The 15,124-nt window shown below is 43.7% G+C and overlaps 1 protein-coding gene across 8 annotated transcripts in view; it reads right to left on the bottom strand.

The window, feature by feature from the left end:
- Zfp541 (zinc finger protein 541) overlaps nt 1–13,443 on the bottom strand; it is a 34,566-nt gene extending 21,123 nt beyond the window's left edge. For 2 of the 8 annotated variants that reach the window (XM_011250674.1, XM_006540296.3), the window contains exons 1-4: nt 12,933–13,443; nt 12,174–12,323; nt 6,290–6,403; nt 2,970–3,373 (exon numbers count right to left, since the gene is read on the bottom strand). In XM_011250674.1, the coding sequence (XP_011248976.1) occupies nt 2,970–3,276 (307 nt within the window). In that variant the 5' untranslated portion in view covers nt 3,277–3,373; nt 6,290–6,403; nt 12,174–12,323; nt 12,933–13,443. Of the gene's footprint in view, nt 1–2,969; nt 3,374–4,383; nt 4,408–6,289; nt 6,404–12,173; nt 12,324–12,818 lie in introns of those variants that run through there. The other 6 variants (NM_001099277.2, NM_001347559.1, XM_011250676.2 and 3 more) reach the window with 5 other exon arrangements.
- Between the last annotated feature and the right edge of the window lie 1,681 nt (nt 13,444–15,124).

The raw sequence follows: 15,124 nt of genomic DNA, 5'->3' as shown, positions 1-15,124 counted from the left end.
AGAACTCTAAAAGTATAAACAAGATAAAACCAGGCTCCCTCAGATATTGTCCTCACACTTGGCTGGGGTACTTTTAAGTATACCTTAAAGCACCCGAGTTTTATAGAAAGCAGTGTCATGAAGCTGAAAAATTGTGAGCAGAATGTTCAGTGAACCAATCCAAAAGGAAATTCAGTATGTAAAAAGCTGTTCTCACTAGGAGCTGGAAAGAGTGAGCACTGGCTGCTCTTTCAAAGAGTCAGAGTCCAGTTCCCAGGACCCATGTCAGGCAGCTCTCAACTGCCCATAACTCCAACTCCAGGGGATCTAGTGCCTGCTGTGTCCTCCACAGACACCTACATACATGTAGTATTCACACCCACAGAATTCACACATACACATAAATAAAATATTTTTAAAGCTGTTCATAGAAACCCTTTAACAATCCAACAAGACTGTGGTATGATAACACATTAAGACATCTATGACACTGGGCGTGGTGTCGCACACCTTTAATCCCAGCACTTGGGAGGCAGAGGCAGGTGGATTTCTGAGGCCAGCCTGGTCTACAGAGTGAGTTCCAGGACAGCCAGGGCTACACAGAGAAACCCTGTCTCAAACAAACAAACAAACAAACAAACAAAAAGACATCTATGACAATAACAATCAGTCCTCTCTCACATAAGACTCCAAATACACCAAGCTTTTAAAACAACAAACACAAGCATATCAATTATGTGTGTGAGTATACTGTTGGAGGTTGGAACTCAGAGCCTTTAATGTGTACTAACTTAAAAAAACCCAACGTATATCTGAGCAATTTCACCCATGAACTTGAAGATTTATGAGGTAAGACCTATTGGTTTACACCTGTAGTCCCAGCTAAGGCAGGAGAACTGCTGACTTCAAGCTAGTCTGGGACACACAGTGGACAGTCCCCACAAAACAAAAAACAAAGTATTTATGTGTACTACATGGCTTAGAGGTGGGTTTTTGCTTCATACTTTATGTTCTATAATAAATACATTTTCCTCTTTTCTACAGAGACAGAGTTTCTCTGTGTAGCCCTGGCTGTCCTGAACTCACTCTGTAGACCAGGCTGGCCTCAAACTCAGAAACCATCCTGCCTCTGCCTCCCAAGTGCTGGGATTAAAGGTGTGCACCAACATCCTCCAGCACATATTACTTTTCTAATTTAAAAAATTAACATAGTCAGAAGTGGTGGCTCACGTCAGTGGTCATCAGCACTTGGGAAACTGAGACAGGAGAATTATTCAGACTCTGAGGACAGCCTGGACAACACAGTGAGACCCTGTCTCAAATAAACAAGTAAAAGTAAATGAAAATTGGGCATGTACTACATGCCTTAGTCCTAAGTACTCAGAAGGCTGAGGCAGGAAAATCACTTGAGCCCAGGCACTCAGAGCCAGCTTAGCTTAATCACTAGCACAGTAAAACCCCCATCTCAAAAACAAAAAAGAAAAAAATGACATATGCATATTTACTTATATGGGCCTTAATTTAAGTTTTAAAAGCATAGAGTTGAAATTTAATGCTTGGGCTGGGGGCATTGTAACAGTTGAATATAAAGAAAGGCTAAACTGAGCAGAACCCTAAGAATAACTGATGACAATTAGGGTTCCTGTGTCCAGGAAAACACGCATCTCTTTCACGAGCACTTTTCAGTATCACCACGGCCCAAAGTGAGTGCCATATTACAACCCTGGGCCTGGCTAGTGCCATAGTCAGTCTTCCCATGTGCACTCTCCTAAGTTCCTAAGACTTCCTGCTCTGCCATCATTCCAACACAGACACAGGCCTGGTCACTGCTTGGTAATCTTTGGAGTGGGGCCTGCAGAAATCTTTCCCAGTAGCAAGTTCTTGCTACTTCCTCAGACACAATCCCAATTACTGAGTTTCAGGCATTTAGATGTGGACTTCCCTTCAAACAGTGGGATTATAAACTCCCTGGACCTCTACCCAAGTCAACCCATTGAAGCAACTTTCCAGGAACCAATAAAGAGGATCAGAACCAAACCAAAATTAAACAAGAGAACTCCCTTCCACAGGAGACCAACAGCAAACTAAAATGACACTCACACAAGCTGCTCAATTATTTCACTAATTCTCTCCTTTTCTTCGATGGTTGAAGAGAAAACCTTGGAACTGAATCAAGGCCCTATTTAAGATGAAGTATTACTGACAATATTGGTTGTAAAAAACAACTAGCTGGGCATGGCACAATCTATAGTCCTGGTTCCTGGACAGACTGAGGCAAGAGGTCTGATGGAGCCTCAGTGTTCTGAAAAGATGGCAAGACCTCCCTCTTTTAAAAAGACAAAGCAGGATTTAATCAAGCACCTGTCTGGTACATTATGGTCTATGGGAGGCTTTTGCAGTCTTCTCCTTTTCATGTCTCACCATTGTTCTAGAGCAGTGGGCATGTGAGGATTGGGGTCCCCTTATTTTACATGACATGAGGTCTGGAAAAGCTGGACTAGTACAAGACAGAATGGACAGGATCCCCACTTACTCTGGACAAATGCTCTTGAGATACAGCAGTAATATAAACGTCCCCTACAAGCCTGATGGTCTGCCTCCACACAGATCAAAGATGGGGATGCCAGTCTGTGGGATGGCTCGGTGGTAAAAGCACAAGCTACGGAAGCCTGAGGACCTGTATTTAACACCCAGAACCCACAAGCTGACAATTCCAAAGTAGGATAAAAGCCTCCTCTACAAGAAGAGATTTTTGTTTTGTTTTTCCTTTCCTTCCTTCCCTTTATTAGCATGTTGAAGTCAGGGTCTTACTATGTAGCTCTGGCTGGCCTCTATTTGCAGTGTTCCTCCTGTGTTTGTATTCTACATGCTGGAGTTATGAGCAGGCATCATCATGCCCAGCTAAGGAGACCTTTCCTAGCCAATGCCAGCGGATTCAGTCCCTGGCTACCTGCAGGAACTGTAGGTGCTCAGTCCATGAGCAGCCTCACCTTGTAAGGAGGTCTGTGACTCAGAGTCTGCATATTCTTCCAGCAGCTTCACAGAGTCACTGTCCTTCCCCGAGTATAGGGACAGGGTGTCCAGATTGTCCTCTAGCACTTCACTGGGCATATCAGATGTGGAGAGACTGGGGTCAAGGTCCAAACCGCTTAAGCCAGCGTAGAGCAGGTCCCGTGTGCTGGGGCCCAGGTCCCGGTTGAGTGTGTCACTGCAGTTGAGCACTTGACTTTCAGAGAAGGATGGGAGGTGCCCTTCTGATGGAAGTGCTCCCTCTTCCCCAAGACTGTATGGCTCCATGGCTTTCCACTGCCAGGTCCTGGCTAGAGCCCGTCTCCAGACAAGCAAAGCCGTGTCCAGAGTCAGGAAGGGAAGAGCCCTCGCTGGCAGCTAGCTCCTGAAAATGAACAAGGACGTATTAGAATCAAGAGGTGGTAGGTGTAGTAGGCAGAATGTAGACTTGAAAATGGAGCCACTGAGATGGGTCTGTTCTTAGCCATTTAACCTTGCTGCACGACCTTGGGCAAGATCCATGAACTCCATTTCCTCATCTGTCAACTAGACAAAAGAATAACACATGGTGGACTGCAGAGTCCTCTGCCTCCAGTTATAAATATTAGAAAGATCAAATAGACTTTAATGTGTGTCTAGGCAGAAAAGACAAGCAAGGAAAATCCCAAGGCCAGCAACAAGGAAACTCAAAGTTAGAGTCTGTGCAGGCACAAGTCAGTCCACTGGGACATCCAGGCCCAAGTTTAAGCCTGGGGATGCTTGTCCACTTGTTCCATGTGGCCAGGAGACACATGAAATACCACTGCACAAAGGGAGGCTTACTGTGTGTGTAAAAGAGCCTGGACTGGGAAAGTCTCATACAAAAAAAAAAAAAAAAAAGTAAATACAATGAGTTTTAATATAGAGTAAATGTTGAAGTTAGGTTGGGGGTGTAGCTCAGTTAGTAAAATGCCTATCCTAGCACACTCAAACTTCTAGGCTCCACTCAGCATCACATAAACCAGGCATGCCTGTAGTCCCAACATTTGGGATATGGAGGCAAGATATCCTTGGGTAAATAGATAGTTTGAGGCCAGCCTGTGTTTCATGAGATGCTGTCTCAATAGTCCTATCACCCTGATCCCCAAAAAGGAATAAAAGAGGAAGTTTTACTAACCACATTCTAAAAATAAAAAAGATTACAAGGAAGTACTATGAAGAACTGTGTTTAGACAGTGCACTCACACAGAAGATAGGCTACAATACACACCCAATGTGTTAAGTCATTGAACTCAGATACAAAAAAATCAATGAGCAAATTTCTAGAAATAGACAGATTATCAAAATTCACTCAGAAGAATATATGAATGATCTTAAAACAAATTAAAAGATAAGGGGATATGCAGTGGTGCCCACCTATACTTCTAGCATGCCAGAAGTTGAGCGAGACAAGTCCTTGAATCCAGGAGTTCAAGACTGGCCTAGGAAAAACAAGCAGGAGAAGAAAAGAAAAGAGAAGAGGGAGGAAGGAAGATAGGGATGAAGAGAGGAGAAAGATGGGGAGGGGAAGCAAAGGTAAGAGGAGAGAGAAATGAAAAGGGAAGGAAGGGAAAGAAAATACTAAATTCATATTGAATTCAAATAATTCTCACCTATCTTACCACAGAAACACAAAACAAAACAACAAAACTTTATTATGTGGTGATGAAACATGCCTTTAATTGCAGCACTTGGGAGGCAGAAGCAGATGGATCTATGTGTGTTGAGGCCAGCCTGGTCTAAAAAGTAAGTTTTAGGACAGCCAGGACTACACAGTGAAACCCTGTCTTGAAAAACCAACAAAACAAAAATCTTTATTAAAACTCTTAGTAATGGTGAAAGGTTCAGGGGCCCAGCAGGCCTCTACAGGAAAATATGACCTGCTGGATGGAGCAGAGCTCTAACTTACCCTAGCCCATCCCACTCCCTGGCTCAGCAGTGGTCATGAAGAGTTAGCTATGTGTCTGGTATGGGTTCCTGATGCTGAAAGAACAGAGTAGAATTTGTTCTTAAAGAACCACAGCCTCCCATCTGACCTATCCTGGTTCCCTGAAAGCCCATGGCAAAGGTCTTGACCTTATTTTATCTAATTTGGGAATTCCTCAGGATGGAGATGAGCTGCAAGAGGACAGCTGCTGCAGTCTGGGGCAGGAACTGATAACCTTAAGCCAAAACAGAAAGCTGGGGTGATGGTGCACTGCAGGATAACAACTCTGAGAAGCTTTCATCTTAGGTCTCTCGCAGCACTAGACACAATCATATCACACCACCCAGCAACCGCTCTCCCTGGAGCCACCTGTATAGCTCAAAGTACATGACCACACAAAAACCTGCACACACGTTTTCATGACAGTTCCAGCCATAGATGTCAAACCTGGAAGTTATCAAGAATCTCTCACAGGTGAATGGAGTATTATTCAGTACTAAAAAGACAGTTAAGTGGAATATTGTGCATGATGATGCATGCTTTTAATCTCAGCATTCAGGAGGCAGAGCCAGGAAGATCTCTATAAATTTGAGGTCTGGTCTACCTGGCATATTCCTAGACAGCTAGGGTCCCATAGTGAGACCTTGTCTCAAAAACAAACAAACAAACAAACAAACAAAAAGGCAGTAACCAGGACTGGAGATCACTCAGCAGTTTAGAGCACTGAATTTTCCTCCAGAGGAACTGGGTTCAATTCTCAGCCCCCACATGACAGCTTACAATCATTTGCAACTCTAATTTTGGGTGATCTGATGCCCTCTTCTGAACTCCATAGACATATATGCAGGCAAAGTACCCATACATGTAAAATAGAACAAATTTAAGGGGATGGAGGCAATAAGCTATCAAATCACAAAGGAAGGGAAGGACCAGAAATGCAGAGATTATGAGAGTCAGCAGAAAAGGCCATATATTGTATGATTTCCTCTATGTGGCATTCTGGAAGACCATGCTTGTCAGGTTGGGAAAGAATAGGAGACATACAGAAAGCACTAAGGTGGGGCTGTGTATTCTGTGTAGAGAGCTGTAGTGGTAATGGTGGAGACATCACACATTAGTCAGGAACCCCAGAGCCACACTGTACCAAGGGTGGGCACTAGAGTAAACATGGGCTTAGTTACCCTCCCTCTGAAGCTGCTCTGTATCATTCTGGGAAGTTAGACGGCTATGACTACGTGCGCAGAAAGGACCTGACAAGGCCCTGAATGTCCCCTCTAGCCTGTTTTGCTTAAGCAGGGAGTGAAGGCTAAGGCAGTACTGAAGTACTGCCTAGCAGTACTGAAGGGTGCTCCATACCTGGACAGGGGTCAGCTGCAAACACTGGTTGTTTTGGTTTGGTGGTTTGGGGTTATTTATTGTAGATACTGAACTCCTTTATTGATGGTTGAACAACTCTTTCACAGGAGTAACCTAAGACCAACAGAAGCTTTGTCATTACCGTACTTACTATTAAACTGACAGAACGGAACTGATAAGCATGAGGACCTGACTTCAACTCCTAGCACTCACATAAGAACCCAGGTATGGCAGTGTACACCCTTGATCACAATGCTGGAAGGTGATGCAGAAGAATCTGGGGCTTGCTGCTTTGCCAGTCTAACCAGATTGATAAGCTCCAAGCTCAGGAAGACTTGGTTCAGAAAAACTAATGTGAAGAAGATATGGTTTACTATAACGTGTTTGCTGTACAAGCCTAAGAACCAGAGCTTAGGTCCTCATCATTCTTATAAAAAGCTGGGCTAGCATGGGTTCATACAAGCTACAGGTCCTGCATTATAAGACACTTGAGACCTTTAACTTGCTATGTACTAGAAGCTGGCCCAGAACTCATAATCTTCCTTCCTATACCTCTCAAGTGCTAGAAATGACACCACCTACGTTGCTTTTAAATAAGGATCTTGTCATTTTCTGTTTTTACTCTGAAGATAATCTAAAAGAAAAAGGGGCAGCAAGGCAATCAACAAGGGAGCCCTTTCCAGGAACATTAAATATACATCGAGATAGCCATCCCCCTTATTAAATTAGTGTATGCAATCTGATTAAACTGGCTGGGCTACCTTGTTTGCATTTCATTTGCAATTTAATTTTGGTTTATAGCTGCATAAAGGCTGTGAGCTTTAAAACCATATGGCTTGTTTTAGCATCATGAATGACTTGTTGAGAAAAAGAAGAGAAGAGGAGAGGAGAGGAGAGGAGAGGAGAGGAGAGGAGAGGAGAGGAGAGGAGAGGAGAGGAGAGGAGAGGAGAGGAGAAGAGAAGAGAAGAGAGGCCAGGTAGAGGTGGCACATGCTTTTAATTCCAGCACTTAGGAGGCAGAGGCAGGCAGATTTCTAAGTTCGAGGCCAGCCTGGTCTACAGAGTGACTTCCAGGACAGCCAGGGCTACACAGAGAAACCCTGTCTCAAAAAAACAAAAACAAAAACAAAAAACAAAAAAACAAAACAAAAACAAAAACAAAAAACAAAAAACAAAAAACAAAACAAAACAAAACAAAAAAACCAAAACCAAAACCAAAAATCCAAAAAACCAAAAAACCAAAAAACCAACCGAATGTCTTGTTGAATGGTTTAGAAAACAATTTAATTCAACACTGGGGATCCAAAGCAAAGTAATGCTTTTTTTTTTTTTTTTTTTTTTTTTTTTTTTTTTGTCTTTTAAAAGAGGCCTATCACAAGCTAGGGAGAAGGTTGGGTTGGTAAAGTATTTCTTGTGTGTGCATGACAGCTTGAGTGTGGATCCCTGAAATGAGTCTAAAGTGGGCACATTGGCAAACCCTATGAGTGGAGGGGTTGGGAATAGGGCAGAGACAAGGTCCCTAAAGCTCATTAGCTAACCAGCCCAACGGAATGGATGAGCTTCAGGTTTCATGAGAGACCCTGTCTCAAAAATAAAGGTGGAGAACAGTTGAAAAAAATGCATCTTGTCATGTTATACAACATGACACACACGTGTATGTGCACATACACTAAAAAATATAACACACACCAAAATAAATGCCAGTCAGGTCAAACATGATATCATAGTTGTAATCTCAAGAGATATAAAAGATCACTGTAAGTTTAAGGCCAGCCAATGTAATGCAGAAAGGACCTATCTTAAATAAACAATAATTATAATAAAATAAGCTGTGCACGGCTAAGTAGAAGGATCTGGAGTTCAAGGCCAGCCTCAGCTGTTATATAGCAAGTCAATGTGAAGCCTTGTGTCAAACTACATACAAATAAATGAATTAAATAGGACCTATTATAAATTATAGACCTGCTTTCTTTGGCCTATATTTTTTAAATGAAGATCTATTTTTCCCAGGCACAGTGGCATTTGCCTATAATCCCAGTACTTGGGCACCAGGGTCATAAGATCAAGGCTAGCCTGAGTTACATAGTAAGACTGTCTTTAAAAAAGTAAGGGCTTGAGACAAGGCTCAGTAGTTCAACTACTTGTATAAATGCACTCTCCTTGTTCTATTCCTAGCACAATTAGACAGAATTTCCTCTACATATACAGATTTCTATCACCTCTTGAACTATTAGACTTGCTATTCCCTGACAGTGAACAACAGGACAGAGTCAGGTATAACTGTCCTCTAAGCAGAGCTCATAGCCTTTTCTGCCCATAGTCCCCACTTGTCTCCCTGGCATACCCTTGTAATAATTACTCTCATGATAGTAGCATGGACATTATTCAGGTTCTATTATATGCCCAGTCCTGCTGAGGCTCCTCACACACCATTTTTAGTTCCCTTAGCTCCTCTCTGAAGCATGTGCTACATTTTTAACCTTGTCATGGGTGACATAAAGAAAATCCAGAGAATAACTCATCCCAATTCAGAGCTACAAGAATCCTGCCCTGAGCAGTCTGATCGCGAAGCCTTCACACTTCAGCTCTCTACTGTGCTATTATTCCATACCTGACATTGGGTTTCTGCCTTGCATTCTGAGATTGAACAATCAAGGAAGACCTCCTCTAGTTAACACAGTTTTAACATGAGGGTTGACTCATTTCCTCTGATCACTTATTTAATGACTGGATTTTATCTGATGACTGTATTTCTAGCACATGGAAAACTGGGACAGAGAATTGAGAGTTTTAGGCTAGTATGGGCTGCAGAGCAAAGTTCTGCCATAAGAAAAAATGAGACATGGAGAATGAATTTAAATATTTCACACAAGAATCTGAAGAATACCCACAAAGGAAAACCTTAGCATCGAGTCAACTAAAGAAGAAAAGGAGACATCAAAGTTCTTCCTTCCCAGGAGCTGGTCCTAGCAGAGAATGCAAGGAAGCACTGAGATCTAGAATAGCAGTCAGGGTATGGTGGCACACACCTCAACCCCAGCCACAGGACCACCAAGGGTTCAAGGTCATTCTCATGAGTGCACAATGAGTTTCAGCCTGGGATCCTGTTTCAAAAAAGGGGGAAACACAAAACCTAAAACAACATTTTTTCTTTCTTTTAAAAAATATAATTTATTTTTATTTTATGTGCATTGGTGTTTTGCTTGCATGTATGTCTGTGTGAGGGTGTCAGATCCCACAAAACTGGAGTCATAGACAGGTGTGAGCTGCCCTGTGGATGCTGGGAATTGAACCCCAGTCTTCTGGAAGAACAGCCAGTGTTTTTATTTTATTTTATTTTTTTGAGACAAGGATTTTCTGTGTAGCCTCTGGCAGTGCTGGAACTCCATTTGTAGACCAGATTGGCCTTGAACTCAGAAATCCACCTGCCTCTGCTTCCCCAGTGCTGGGATTAAAGGTGTGAATTTATTTTACTAGGGTAAATACAGAAGACACCTAAGGTCTCCCAAGAATCTTTCAGGAAGTTCAGTGGTCAAAGCTATTTTATGATAACATCCATGTGTTTATTCTCAGTGAAGATACATGACATGGCATCTCAGCTGAGTGCTGAGACAGGTATGAGACTCCACCTGACTATAGAAATATAAGTCAACATTATTCTTTGCACTAAATTTCTATTATATAGCTTTAAATTAGGATGCCATTTATATTAATACGGAATTGTTCATTTGTTATTGTATTTTGCCATGAAGAATAGAATGAATTATTTACTCGTTTGGTTCTGAGACAGGGTCCCACTGTGTAGCTCTGGTTGGCCTGGAACTTACTACATAGACCAAGCTGGTCTTTCACTCACAGAGATCTGTCTGCCTCTGCCTCCCTAACTGCTGAGATTAAAGGCCTGTAGCCTATTCTTGTCTTTCTGAGACAGGGCTTTACTATGTTTCCCAAGTTGATCAGAGTCAAGCAATCTCTAGCCTCCAGTGACAGGAATTACAGGCCTAGCCCACTGTGCTCACTCAGATTTTGGGGGACCCTGATCTAGCTTTTCTCATGTATACTTCATACAAACAATAAAACTTTCAACAAGCCACATCTGACTGTATTTAACTACTGATCTCCTGTGTGTCTGGGCTGTTCCCGAAGGTCTAGTCACTATCTTAATTTTGCAGTGCTGGGATCAAACTTAGTGCTTTGTGCATGGTATACCATTGCAAATTTAAAAATCCAGAAATATTTTAAGATAATACCTTCAATACATTTAATATCTCAGAAGGCTGAATGGAGATGCCCAATAACTTAACTGAAATTCTAATAGAAAATATTGATCTATATATTTTACATCAAAACTCTCTGGGATTCTCAAGTATGAAAAGTTTTTGTTTTTCCTTAAACAGTGTCCCATTGTGTAGCTTTTCCCTTAGCCTCCTTAGTTGGGGATTACTGGTATGTGCTACCTTACCAAACTAACAGGTTACTGAGGATAAAAAGTTTAACACCTGATATTCTAAAGAGAAAAAGTCCTCTAAGGTGTTCACCCTGGTAAGTATATTTCCAATAAAAAAAGAAATCCCTACCTCTGGTGACAGAGTGTTTACTTAGCATGTTCAAGGTCTGTGCTGGCTTCCCAGCACTGCAAAATTAACAAACTTCTTAATCCTAAAACTTATATCTATTTCTATATCTTGGTTTCTCAAGACAAGGTTATTCTAAATTGCTTTGGCTGTTCTAGAACTCACTATGTATGTAGTCCAGGCTAGCCTTGAGCTCGGAGATCTGCCTGTTTCTGCTTCCAGTGCTGGGATTACAACTGTGCACTACCACACCCAGCCCAAAACATATTTTCTGAGGTCTCACTTTTTTTTTTTTTTTTTGAGACAAGACCTTTCTGAGTACTGGGATTACTGGTGTGAAAAGTACTCTGGTTTTTTTTTTTTTTTTTATGTTTTCTCGAGACAGTTATATTTATCCCTTTGTACGCTTCAAACTCAAAGAAGAGAATGACCTTAAACTTCTGATCTGCCAGCCTCCATCTCCCAAGTATTGGGAGAATAGATGTGCACGCCCATGCCAGGTTTTCTGTAGTGCTGGAGATCACATCAGGGCTTCATGCATGCTAGACAACTACTCTTACAACTGAGCTACATTTCCTGCCCTGCTGTTTAAATTTCAGAGTATGGATGTTTTGCCTGCATGCACGCCTTTTTACCATATGCATGCAGTGCCCAAGGAAGCCAGAAGGCGGCACTAGAGCCCCTGGGACGTGGCTAATAGATAGTTACTGAATTTTTTGAGTGCTAGGAATTGACCCCAGATTCTCTGGAAAAGCAGCCAGTATTCTTAACCAATAAGCCATCTTTCTAGCTCCTGCCACTTAAACTATTAAATTCATTGCTAGCATTAGTAATTTAACTTTCACATAGAGACAGTTAATAAACCAGAGGCCTCGCCTAAAAAAAAAATCTTGCAAACTTGGCCTGGTATTTGTGCTTGGTTACCTGCACTAGCTGCCATCACTCAATGGAGAGGACACAATTTGAATTGCCATAATCCCTACTAGTATGATCCCTCACTTGTTTGTCCCCATAGGGATGAGTTGCTACCCTGATCTGGCAGAAGAGGTAAAAGGTTTTTGTTTTGAAATGAATATCATCAATAAAAACATACGTCAATCTAATAAAAGATCCTGCCTTCCTCAGAAGGGGTCAGCTAGCATGTGCCCTGTGTTCTCTTCCAATGACTTTATGCTTATACTTATCCTTCTGCTGATTTTGCTAGCAACATGTATGGTCTTCACACTAGTGCAAGAATGCTGAGAAAGGCTGGGAAGTGATCCACAGAACCAGCAGGTGTCTTTGAATAGGTACAAAAGAAGAAAACTCACCAGAAAAGCAAGTGAGTGACTCTCCAGGAAACAGGAGGGCCTGGCTTAGGCCCCACTGTGAAGGGGTTTCAGGTGGTAATCAGGCCTTCACTATCTCCTCCTGGAAGGGTGAGGTGGTCATTTTTGAAAACTCATCCAATATCTTTTGCCCTGAAAACAGGTAGTGAAAAGCAGGGGAAGTCAGACCTTGGATCTCAAAACAAGCAAGGAAACAGGTATGAAACTGGGGAGAAAGACAATTTGAGGAGGAAGTGAAGCAATACTAAGCTGGAGAGAGAAATATAGAGGAAATTACTACGTCTTTAAAAAAAAAAAAAAAAACCCACCTTATTCCCTTCCCACCACCCCAGCCAGGTAAGAGGTACCTATAGGGTTTTGTGGGGCAAAATCTAATGGGGGCAGAACTGGTGAAAAGGAACTTTTGTTGGAAAAGTGAGAAGGGAGGGTTAGAGAAGCAAACACATTAGAAAAGAAACTTGAAAAAACATGAGTTGGTTGTATTGGGTAAGTATTCCAAAAGGGGAGCTTGTAGCCTAGATAATAATATTATTATTTTTCTTTCTTTCTTTTTTTCTTTTCTTTTCTTTTTTTTTTTTTTTTGTTGCTGGAAACTAGGGAGATATTGGCTGAAAACAAAAATAGTACTTTTGCTAGAAAAAGCACAGGGAGAGGCATGATCAAGGAAGAGTTGAAGAGTTTGATGTTCGTGCTGGAAGATCCTCAAAAAGAGATACATCCGGGTCCCCCAAAGCGGGACACCTGAGGAAGAAGGGGGCGGTCAGCAGAGGGGCCTGCGAATGCAAGGCCGCGGTGCAGAAGTCGCAGAGGTCGGGTAGGGCCCGCGGCGCGAGCTGGGGCACTGCGAGGGGGCAGTTGGGGGACCTGGTAGGGATCGGGTAGAAAATAAAGGTGGGTGCAGTGGGCTGGGGGCACCCCAAGAGTCTTTTCCAAGGAGGAAGGGGGCTGCGAGGGTGCAGAAGGAGCGTGCGCGACGCGGAGCTGAGCGGCGTCCTTGGACAGGAGCCACACAGGCCCGCGCTCGGGGAGGAAGACGAAGCCAAGGAGAGGGTGACGAGGGGTTGAGGTGAGAGGGAAGGGCGGGCAGACAGGGCTAGGGAGAGAGGGGAAAGGGGAAAGGGGCAAGGGCAGCAGCAACCGGGTTTTACCCGCCCCCGGGGGCTCGCGCGCCGGGCCTCGTGCCTCGCGCCTCGCGGGGCCTTCCCAGCGGCCGCCCGTCAGCCGCGAGGCGCCCGGACGACGCCCGGCACGCACGCGCAGCCCGGTCCCGGCCCCTGGCGCGTGCGCCCGCCATGGAGTGTGCGCGCAGGCATGGCCCGGCGTCGTCGCCGCGAGCGAGCGAGGCACGCGCGGCCCGGGCTCGTGGCGCGTGCCTCTGGGCCGGGCTCCCCGAGGCTTAGGGGAGAGAGGCGTGGCTTCTGCGGGTCATGTGACCCGCCACGGGGCGGGAAAGGAGGCGGTTGGTCGCCATTTTGGGAGGCGGGCGGTTGGAAGATACGGGCGAAAGGGGCAAAAGGGAAGGGCAGCAGGGGGAGGGGCGTGAACTAAGAAGAACTGAGTCCTCATGAAAACAATGCCTGTGTGCACTGGACACCCTCCAGTATAGATCCCTGGTGACAGCAGTGTTCCCTGAATGATGGAGACCACTAAAGCCGTTCTGCGCATCCTCTTGGGCAGGCTGATCGCTGGGAGCGGAGATCATGTTGTGTTGGCTGCAGGAACTGCAGGACTGGCTTATTTATTTACTTATTTATTTATTAATATTTTAAACAATATCATGGGTTGAATCCATGGCCTCATTCATTGTTAGACAAGCGCTTTTGCCCTGAACCCCATCCTCAGCCTTCAGAAATTCTAGGCAGGGGCACTGCCACTGGGTCATGCCCCTAGCCCTTCACTGAGGGCGATTCTAGGGAAGTTCTTGCTGCTGAGTTCAGGTCCTTAGTGGTAAATTCTACCCTGGTGCTCTAACACCAAGTTATGTCCTCAACTCCCTTTGATACATTTTTGAGGCATGGTCTTATTCTGCAGCCCAGTCAGGCCCCGGTTGATCCTCCAGCCTCAGCCCCTGAAGTAGCTTTGATTACAGTCCTTCCCCTCTGTTCTTGATCAGTGATCTATTTATTCTGTCTGTACATCTCACAGAAGATTCATGAAGCCACATTTTATCACATTCAGGTTTTTTTTCCACTGTTGGTAATTTTACAAATATGGAGACAAATAAATAGATATACTATTAATGGCTGTATGAAAGTACTGTGCCACTCAGCGCTTGGAGAATCTGTGGCAGAAGAATCACCACATGTTTGAGTACAGTCTAGGCTACAGTGTGAGACCTTGTGTAAAAATTAAAAAAAAAAAAAGAAAAGCATCGTTTTGCTTGCTTATCCCCTAAAAGCACTGGCTAGCAAGCTGAGAACATGAGTTCCATCCCTGAATTACACGGTGGAAGGAGAGAACCAATACCCGAAGTTATCCTCTGACCTCCACATACACACTGTGACACACATGCATAAACACACACAGACACACACATATTAAAAATTTTTAAAGTGCTTTGAAATACAGATTTGGTGCTGGAGAGATGGCTTAGTAGCTAGAAGAGTTTGTTGTCATTGCAGAAGACCAGGGTTTGGTCCATCGCCCTCATATCAGGCAGCTTACAATGGCCTGTGTCTTCTACGAGAGCAATAAACTCTTTTTAACCGCCATGCCATCTCTCCAGGTTTTCTAGTCCTCTGCAATAACAGCAAAAGCTCTTGAATTCTGTAGCATCTCTCTGGCCCCAGTAAAAAATAAATCCTCAAAACAAAACACTTTCTTTAAAAAACATAAATCTGTGGGCTGGAGAAATGGTTCAGTGGTTAAGAGCACTGGCTGTTCTTCCAGAGAACTCAGGTTAAATTCCCAGCTCCCACATGACAGCTCACATT

This window comes from Mus musculus, chromosome 7 (genome assembly GCF_000001635.26).
Source record: "Mus musculus strain C57BL/6J chromosome 7, GRCm38.p6 C57BL/6J".
NCBI lineage: Eukaryota > Metazoa > Chordata > Mammalia > Rodentia > Muridae > Mus > Mus musculus.
The sequence above is the reverse complement of the archived record's forward strand: the minus strand, read 5'-3'. Positions and strand labels throughout refer to the sequence as shown.